Here is a 10,154-nt window from a genome sequence, read left to right as displayed (position 1 = left end):
TTTAGCAGCATCTTTTAGTTGAAAAATGAATAGAGGACATTTTTTTATACGCCGCCGACAGCCGCCCGTCTCAGCATTTGGCGAGATGGAAACAACGCCCATCCCGAAAAAGACAAGATGAGTGGCTGTAAGTGGTGCTGCATGATGCAGCGCCGCTGAATATAACGTGAACACAAATGAATTTTTATTTCGGTATAATAAAAATATTGACGCGAAATTGCAAAATCTCGTTCATATACGAAGGCATTCGTTAATATCTGTAACAAAAGCTTTTTATCCAAGAGACGTTCCTCCTGAAGTGCTGCTGCCCCTGTCCTTCTCTCATCTCACTGAACCCTAACATTTCCGCCGACGACGCTTCTCCGGCACCGGCCGTCCCCCCTCTTTCACCGCCACCGACTACATCTGGTACTCTCTCTCTCTCTCTCTCTCTCTCTCTCTCTCTCTCTCTCTCTCTCTCTCTCTCGCTCGCTCGCTCTGGCCGGCAAGCCCCTCTTTTTCAGCTCTCTCTTTCTCTTACCATTGAAAAGGCGGGTCGAGCCTCCTTTTGAGTGCCGGTCACTGTGTTTTCTCTCTTCTCTCTCTGGCTGCAAAAGGGGGTCGATTGCAGGCCCTTTCTCCGGCCGTGCTCCTCCGGAGAGATCACATACGGGTTGGGGTCATTACCGAATCGGACACATGTCAATTTGAAATGGAATAATTCTTCTGGGTGTTCCGGGAGATCTGAGTTGGGTTCCAATATTGGAGTTCCTGAACATCTGTAGAAATCCATATAGAATTGGGACTTCTGGACCAGGTTTGGGAAGGACTCGCTCAGTTCGGCCAAAAACGTGAAATTGTGTGAAGTTGGTGATCGTTCCATTCAGCAAGGACTCGCTTTTCGGCTGGATATGGTCGGAGCTAGCCACGCTTCGGCGATGGCTGAGATTTGGGGAAAGGGGGTTTTCGGTCAACGCTTGCCGGGGGATTCCGTTGTTGTTATGCACTTGCTTGATCCAATAAAATACCGCTAACTGTCTACTTGATATAATTCTATAAACTTTATGCATTTATCATCTAATGCTAGGTTGAATAATGAGAAGTTTGTTCTCTTCACAGGTTGTGATTCCTTTTTCTTTTGGTCATTTTCAGGCACTTGTTGCTTCGAAGAAAGGTACATGCTCGAAAAAATAAGCCCAAAGTCTGCCTATTCAAACTCTTTGTTGTGAGATAATGTGTGTTTTATTATTACCGCTTGAACCAATATATTCTAGATCTCATGTTGACATATCCAAACATATTTTATTGTTGAAACTTATGTGATGATCACATATGTTAATGTCATGAGTATCTGCTTTCCTTCTTTCAATTAGGCTTGTACATTGTTATAAGATATATGTTTTTTAATTTTATTATTTGCTTTACAAAATGAATTCATGAAGTATAGTGATTGAATGCCCACATTAGCATTCTCTACTACACCTTATCTAAAAAGGGTTTCTCAACATGAGAAAACACTAAGATATAATCACGAGTTTGGGATTGTGCCTCCTACCACAGACAGACCTATTTTAGCATCACATTTTTATAGAAATTTGAATAAAAAAGTATGTTTCTTAACAACCACTAAAGAATCCTCAAAAAGTTACTCAGTTGTTTGAGTAATCCCTTATCTTGTGTATATTTGTATTAACTCAGTTTGTTGTATGTTTGTGTTGGTTTGAAAAGAAAAAGGAAATTATGACTCATAATGAACCTATTAAACAATACTAGATTCCCCCTAGGAGTTTGAGATATACAAGATCCTTATCAATTTGATGCTAGATACATACATACGGAGAGAGAGAGAGAGAGAGAGAGAGTTAAATTACACTAAAAATGTATCTTGCATAAATTAAAAACCATGTTAACTGCTTGTCATACAAATAGTAAAACTAGGTTTCCAGGGTTTTCAGAGAAAGGGTTTTGCTCTATGCTTTCTCATTACAGGGTTTCAAAATGCTAGGTTTTTTCCATGTTTCATCCAAGTTTCCCCTAAGGCATGAACTTTGAAATGCCAAAAAAAAGTGTCAAACTAATAATGAAATACGTGAGACCATAAAAAACTAGAATATTTTATATAATTCTTTCTTTGATATTGTAACATCATGGGGTTATAATTTCACTGCAAATTTAATAAAATTAAGCACAAGAAATATTTTTAATCAAACCAAGGAAAACCTAAAGCAAAGAATGTAGGGAAGATTTGAACAGTTAACCAATTACAAATTGAAATGTATAGAACTTAGAAATGTTAGTGTTGGTTCCGATGTTGCCAAGTGTGGGATAAGAATGTGGTTGGGTTGTAGGAGTGTCCAGGTAACATCTTTATCCCTATTTGTAATGGCTAATGACAGTTTATGTGGTTTTCGTAATTAGATATGCATGCAACAAGTTGGTTATTAATATAAAATCAATTTTATTAACCACTTTGAATGGTCATGATTTGAATACCTAGAGACTCGAGACTTGGCCATGGTTAACTTGGGACAAGGCCGAGTCAATTAATCTACTGCCTTATGTGACCTTTATTGTGTGTATGTGTATCTTATGTATGTTCACCCTTTTGTTCTTATAGAGAAAATGGAATTATATATGTAATTGTATAGGTTTTAACAAATCATAATTATACAATATATATTAGTGATAGTTGAATGGACATATGGCTTTACTGAGTCAGGTAAGTCTTGGCCGAGTCTTGATATTGATCAATCCATTGGTGGGCTGGGTTAGTTTTAGAACCCGAACTACCACGGAGGACGGTTCTTTAAAAGGGCCTCGAGAGGGCAACAAGAGGACGCGTTTTAAACATAAATAGGTAAAGAAAAGGGTGGCACATACAACGATGGGGGAGAGAGAAATGTCCCTCTTGGACGGTTGCACAGGGATGTGTGAGGTGGATGGGGGGTCAACGACAAGGGAGGGAGAAAGGACGTTCTCTCTGATGATGGACGTGGAAGAGAGGCGAGAGAAAAATACGTTCTCTCAGAAAACAAGAACACGAATCAAGAGCGAAGCTTAGAGAAATCTCTGAATAAACTTCATTGAAAATAAGCTAAGCAAAATACATCTATATATAGATTTACAAGAGGGTAAAAGAGTAAAAATACATAGTTCCAATCCTACAGAAGAATCTAAGGGGGGCATCCCATTCTAGGCAGGACTCCAATCTGGGTCAGTTTCTCTGGAAGTCTTGTGAGAAAGGGACTCTCTGCACAGTCTCAACTGAGCTGGACTTTAGCTGTGTGGGTCCTGACTGGGGCGGATATGGCTGGTTGGACCCAGGGCAGGAAAGGGTCTGTAAGAAACCACCCCTCTCAAACTCACATTGCCCTCAAGGCGAGAACTTTAGGCACTGAGTTGTTAGCCGGTCCTCCTCGTCTTTTTTCAATCTCGCTTCACCTTGTGGGTTATGGGTCCACAATATGTAGCCAGATCTTTGGGCTGCTCTATAAACTGAATTAACCAAGTAGGATCTACTCTAACATGTGTACTGAAGCCATGAACATTCTTTCTGATCCAACCAAGAGGCTTCCAAAGTGGAACGGGTCAAACAGACCTTGATCGACTGGTTGACATAAAATATAGATCCATTTTGAAGGCGTTTGATCTGGTCCAGATGAGTTGAAGATATGGAGCACCTTTGGGTTAAATAATATGGGTTTGGGATGAGTTTGGATTTATTTTTTAAAATCGGATATGGGGAGGTTTTGGGATGAGATTTAACAAGCTAATCTTTAGATCCATTTTAAGGGTTTCAGGGATGAGGAATGAGGGTCTAGGTGGGTTTAGGAGGGCCCAATATAGGAGACTTGGATTCAAGACATGAGTTTGGATCCAAATCTTCTTGAATTGGATTTGGGTCTTGAAAAAGGTCTTGTTGCTCGATAGAGGCAACAATCGGCAAGGTCATATCAATACTCATTTTTCCCATAACTGAATCAAGCTCTGATTCCGTTTTGGTGTACCCACAACGGCTATTGGGCGTTTTGTACTTCAGCTATGCCTTCTTCGAAGAATGATGTAAGATTTGTATCATGGAGAACTAGATACATTTTCTGTCAATCTTCACATGATCCCGCAAAGAATGACGGAAGATCTACAAAATAAACGATCCAATCCAGATTCATTCTTTTTCTTTGCTTAGCGAATCTACGTAGCCTCTTCGCCAAATCTTGCATGACATCGTCTATCTTGCACAACATTGAATCTATCTCATCATCTATCTTGCATCATAATGAATCCATCTTGATTGCACCCTCAAAGTCAAGTGCTACCTGTGGGACATGCCATTGTTGGTCTGAAGTTCGGGTGGTGTAGAAGGTTGGGGTAGGTTTTATGGCTGGTTTTGGGCTTTGTCGATTGGTGGGAGGTTTTAGGTACATAAAACAAATTTTTGGGGGATTTTTAGGGCTTTTAGAAGTTTGAAAACAATTAATTTTCGGGACTGGTCAGGATGTTACATGTTCAGTCTGGGATTCAGGCTCTGACAGGTTCCAAAGATTTGACCGGATCTTAGAGGTCCGAACATATTTTTAGGATTTGTAGATTGGGTCTGAAAACTAATAGGTGTACACTCCTACGGTTAAATTTTTAGGATTTTTGGCTATTGGACCTGGCCTAGGGAATTTTTGGAAGTAGTCGCTCGGAAACCGGTCAGGATCCAGGCGCGGTTTCTGACAGGGTCTGGTAAAAACGCGATATCTATAGATCGAAAATTGATTTTCATGATCTGTAAATTGGTTCGATCTAGGAAAGGTAGGACTAACTAGGGTATTTTTTTTTTAAGGTTGTCTAACTATAGAAACATGAACTTTTAAAATCAGACTGGGTTGTAGGCATGTGCAGAACTTTCCTGAAAACAAGCAAAATGAGGTCGGTCTTCCGGACATCGGATCAGGAGTGATCCAATATCGGATTCTAACAAATAAATACTTGATTTAGAAGTCTAGAATCTGAAAATTTTGTTGCTGGAAGTACAGATGCAACATTGATCTCAAGAGATCGCTCGGAGGGGAGATCCGGATATTGGTAGCCGCAGTTGGTGATGATCACCTTTGATGGCGGTTGAATCGAACGGGCAGATACGTGAAGGGCTTGGGCCCTTGTTGCAAAAGTTCAAAAACATCTTTGGGGTCCGAGGAAAACCTACTATGATATCAGTGTTAGAACTCGAACTCCCATGGAGGACGGTTCTACGAAAGGGCCTCGAGAGGGTGCATCTTAAACACAAAAAGGTAAAGAAAAGGGAGGGGTGTGCAGTGATGGGAGAAAGAGAGAGACGTCTCTCTTGGACGGTTGCACAAGGATGTCTGAGGTGGATGGGGGTCGACAACAAGGGAGGGAGAAAAGATGTTCCCACTGAGTCGATGACGGGCGTGAAAGCTAGGTGAGGGAGAAATACGTTCTCTCAGAGAACAAGAACATGAATCAAGAACGAAGCTTAGAAAATTTTCTGAATAAACTTCATTGAAAATAAACTAAGCAAAATACATCTATATATACATTTACAAAAGGATAAAAATACACACAGTTTCATCCTAAAGAGGACTTTAGGAGGGGCGTCCCACCATAGTCCCGGCCTAAGCAGGTTTCTCTGGGAGTCTTGGGAGAAAGGAAAACTTCCACTGTGCAGTCCCAACTTAGCCGGACTCCAGCTGGGTGGGTCCTGGCTGGGGAGGATTTGGCTGGTCAGACCCGGGGCAGGAAAGGATCCGTAACAGTTAGGTGTCAATTTGAATTTAATTGCCAGATTTTTAATCGGTGAGGTCAGTTGTAAGTTCTAAACAGACAAACTTAGCATTGAGAAGTCTGTTTAGAGTTGGGGAGAGATATGTGCTCGGGCTATCATTGGGTTGACTTAGGTTAGGTTTTTAAACAGTGAGATTTGTTTGTAAGCTCTAAACAGACAAACTTAGTGTTGAGTGCTCTCTTTAGAGCTGGGGAGAAAGATAGAACACAAAGACAAACTCTTTCATTTTAGAGCAAGTAATTATGTGTTTTGGTAAGGTGTAGACTAGCTATTTAAGTGCCAACAGCTAGTGTATGAACCTTGGCAGTGGTATAGACCAATCTTTTTAAGTGAAAGATTGGAATTCTAATTTCTTAAGAAAATGTATTTAAGTTGGTGACATTTTTTTAAATGGTTCTTTTAAGGTCTATGAAAAAAAATTGCTGCCATGGATTTCTCATAAGAGTGATACACTTCCTGAATGTTTACATAAAATAGGCAACATTTGAAGCTTTAAGATAGCCGACTCTATATGCATCCTTGATGCATTGTCATTCTACTTGAAAAGGGTTTCCAAGTTTATGAATGCATGACAGTCTTTGAGTGTATTGTCCATGTCTTAGAAACCAAATGAAAAGAGGCTTGTGGGCACCATAGCATGTATCTTGGAGATTGTGCAGTGTTGGACCAAGAAAATAACTCTTGAAGTTTGGAGTTTAATCCTTCAATCTAATTCCTTGACAAGGCCATCTTCATGTTGAACATCTTATGAGAGCTACTAATGTTATAATACAGAACCATCCTTGAAAAACCAACAATGGCAGGTGTTTTATAGAGTTTGATCGAGTGGTGGAAAATGGGGTACGGGGTGTGGGTTGGTGTGATGAGGGGAGGGGCATGATGGTAATTCCTTGTTTACCTATCTGCATATGATGATGGTTAGTGAAAGGACTATGTTGAAAATAATGGTTCAAAAGCTAGGGAGCAATATGGAAATGGCAAGAAAGGGGCTAATGTGAAAAAAAAACCAATGTTGTTCGTATCATATTGATGCAAGGGCATGATACAATACACACTCGTATCTCGATACAAGTGTATATCGTATGTATCGTACAAGACGGTATCAACAAACTTTAAAAAGGCCAAAAATAGGGTTTTAAGTTTTTGGGTTTTAAAGGGCTTTTGAGGGGCCGAAACCCTTATTCGTATCGAACATACTAGAGAGCTTCCCACGAACCCTAAGAGTCGTAAAACCGTTTTGAGGGCCTGTCTTTGTGTCGGGAAGAGGGATTTCGTGATTTCATTAAGTAAGAGTGCATTTTTACCATTTTTTCACCCAACGAAGTGTGCAAAGGTAAAAAAACCTTTTTCACCCAAAGAAGTGAGTTATTACTATTTTGCATTGTTCTTGTGAGATTTGATGATTGAAGATGTGTTATGTAGCTCATAGAGACATAAATGCTTACATGTGATTTTATGGTTGCATTTTGTGCATTTTATCATTGTTTTGTTTGTTATTTTTTATTATTTTTTAGATTTTTTATTTTATTTTTTCAAAATTGACAATTTCTTCCGATATGATACTTATCTTATTTTGGGCCCGACTGATGTGGGTTATGTTACGATACGTGTACAACCTTGAAAAAAAACCCTCAATACGTACAACCTTGAAAAAAAAACCTTGATTAGAAAATGAATGTAGATAATGCAGAGATTTTGAGGAAAGATTTAATAGTTTTTTATGTTACTTTCATATTTTTTCTTGAGCTTTCTAAAGCAAGTCACGATTTGATTATAAATCTTCATTGTAGTGAAATTAATAAATACTGTTGCAATGCTCCGGCATCCAGTTGTGAGGTCAAACCATAGTCACAAATATCGGTATCGGCTATTCCTCGGCAAGGCTATTTCTCACGTTATTATTGGTTTGATGATAAATCTCGGGACTTAAAAAATAAAAAATAATAAAGAAGTAAGAAAATTTCATGTTTAGACAAAAAAATACATAAATAATAAAAGAAAGAAGAAAAACATATTTAAAATGTAAAAAATAAATAAAAAAGGAAAACTAATTGATAATATTGTGATATTACGATATATATAAATTTCTAATATTTTACCTTTAATATAGTTTTTCCATCATATCACGATATTTTCAAAATATCGCCGATATCTGTGACCACGGGTCAAACACATTCTGGGTCTGCACTTGTTTACCTTCCCCCCCCCCCCCCCAGGTTGAATGAACACAGATTGAATCATACAGTAAATTGCTGAGAACTTATATAGAAGCAATATGTTTTTTTCAGTTACAGTGCTTTGTTATTTACGGTGGGAAGCTATAGAGTCGGCAAAAGCTTGATCCAAATGTACTAGATTTTCTTGGTGAGCCTAAAATTTCTCTTTACTTTGATTATACGTGGCAGTCCTTTTAGCATTTATTTTTGCCCCGATTGTAGCTTCTTCATTGTTACTTTAATACTTTGAGTTTGCTTGCTTATCTAAATTGCTCAGAATCTGGTGAGCCAAAATTTTCTCTTTACTTTGATTATAAGTGGCAGTCCTTTTAGCATTTATTTTTGCCCCTATTGTAGCATCTTCATTGTTACTTTAAACTTTGAGTTTGCTTGCTTATGTAAATTGCTCAGAATCCTCAGATTATTAACTTTTCCGTGTTTTCCCTCTTTGTGCTGCGCTTTTACCATATCAAATATGCCTTTTGGTTAGTTTTGAACTTTTTGTTATGTTATTCTGCTTCGTTGTAATGTCATGCATACTTACTTTCAATGTTGTTGATCTATAAACAACTTAAGGGCCATGTTTGGAGTTGGGGGTTTTTCAAATGGGTACGAGGTTGGTTCAAAGAGGCCAAGGATGATGGAAGCTAACCCATATTATGGAATGGGTAGTGGCTACCATATTCAACCTTTTCCTGTGGTCCGTCTGAGAGGCCTTCCTTTCGACTGCAGTGATATAGATGTGTTCAAGTTCTTTGCTGGTTTGGATATTGTTGATGTTCTTCTGGTCAATAAAAATGGGCGGTTTTCTGGCGAGGCGTTTGTTGTGTTCTCTGGATCAATGCAGACAGAATTTGCTCTACAGAGGGATAGGCAAAATATGGGCCGCAGGTACATTGAAGTTTTCAGGTGCAATAAGCAAGATTATTACAATGCAGTTGCTGATGAGGTGAATTCTGATGGGATCAGCGACTATCGTAGCCCTCCTCGATACTCAAAAAGATCCGTTGACAAAGAACAGATGGAGCATACTGAAATTCTGAAGCTTCGAGGCCTACCTTTCTCAGTCACAAAATCAGAGATTGTAGATTTCTTCCAGGAATTTGACCTGACTGAGGCTAATGTACATATTGCTCTTAGGTATGATGGTAAAGCAACTGGCGAAGCATTTGTGGAATTTGCCTCTGCTTCAGACTCAAATAAAGCCATGAGCAAAGACAAGATGATGATAGGATCAAGATACGTGGAACTGTTCCCCTCTACACCAGAAGAACTAAGCCGGGCGGCATCTAGATCAAGGAGCTGATGTGGAGTTGTCTGTGACCCTTGTCATTGTTGGGGAGTAGCTCGGTTTATCAATACCAGTATTCTTATCTGTTGAACCAGTCATGTTTTGGGTAGGCAGGTTTCTTTTCTTGTTATATGTCGTGGCTGATTAGGTATAAACTTTTACAGCTCAGTCATTATGATATTAACACTTCAAACTCTTTTAATCTCCTAGTCTTCCAATCAAAGATTGATTCTAAACCTGCTCACACACACATACACACACACACATTTTGGCATATGCCACTGGTGGTTATACAGTGCCATGTTGAAGTTCATATATTGAATCTCTTGGGGCTTTTGTGACTAAATTCAAACAAAATAGACAACCATATTTTGAGCTAGTGGTTAGTTTTAAAAGATGTCTTCACCCAATAGCAAGTTTGAACATAAGTCCGCACTATGAATGTTGCCGCATGCAAATTGCTTCAAGCAAAGCATACGTCGTGCAGGCAGGTGCTTTAGAAGCCAAAGTGGCCATTATGGATGGATAGGTTCAGAGTCGTGGCCTACCAGTAGCTATTGGCTGGATTGTACCGACGTGCGTCCGGTCGGCTAGGTTAGTGTTAGACTTATCCCGTTGCCTAAGAAAAGCTCTTGTACTGGACGAACACCTGTTTTGCTAGGAGTCATAAACCCGTTTGTAAGAATGAAGAAAAACTTTTCTTAAGGAGAATGAATGATGAATCTCTCTCTCTCTCTCCAATCCTCGTTTTGTTTGGTTTCTCAACATCATCAAGACCACGAGGGAGGATATTAACAGTTTCATCACTGAACATCTACAGTGAAGGTGCACATCGAGCATATGGTGAAGATGAGTTTAGTGTAGAGAAAGAAAAGGA

General features: G+C 39.2%; 1 protein-coding gene across 4 annotated transcripts; it reads left to right on the top strand.

Annotated features, from left to right (window-relative positions):
- The first annotated feature begins 266 nt into the window (after positions 1 to 266).
- Positions 267 to 9,497, top strand: LOC149832603 (uncharacterized). Of its 4 annotated transcripts, none has more exons than XM_090012525.1 (4): positions 272 to 408; positions 1,132 to 1,153; positions 8,059 to 8,134; positions 8,563 to 9,497. In XM_090012525.1, the coding sequence occupies exon 4, from the start codon at positions 8,567 to 8,569 to the stop codon at positions 9,290 to 9,292; it is 726 nt and encodes a 241-aa protein (XP_089868651.1). In that variant the 5' UTR covers positions 272 to 408; positions 1,132 to 1,153; positions 8,059 to 8,134; positions 8,563 to 8,566; the 3' UTR covers positions 9,293 to 9,497. The 4 variants fall into 4 exon arrangements, with proteins under 4 accessions (XP_089868649.1, XP_089868651.1, XP_089868650.1 ...); XM_090012524.1 differs by having other exon boundaries at positions 277 to 408; positions 1,099 to 1,153; XM_090012523.1 differs by lacking the exon at positions 8,059 to 8,134 and having other exon boundaries at positions 267 to 408; positions 1,099 to 1,153.
- Positions 9,498 to 10,154: the final 657 nt, after the last annotated feature.

This window comes from Nuphar pumila, chromosome 7, assembly GCF_984573655.1.
Source record: "Nuphar pumila chromosome 7, dmNupPumi1.hap1.1, whole genome shotgun sequence".
Taxonomy (NCBI): Eukaryota; Viridiplantae; Streptophyta; class Magnoliopsida; order Nymphaeales; family Nymphaeaceae; genus Nuphar; species Nuphar pumila.
The sequence above is the reverse complement of the archived record's forward strand: the minus strand, read 5'-3'. Positions and strand labels throughout refer to the sequence as shown.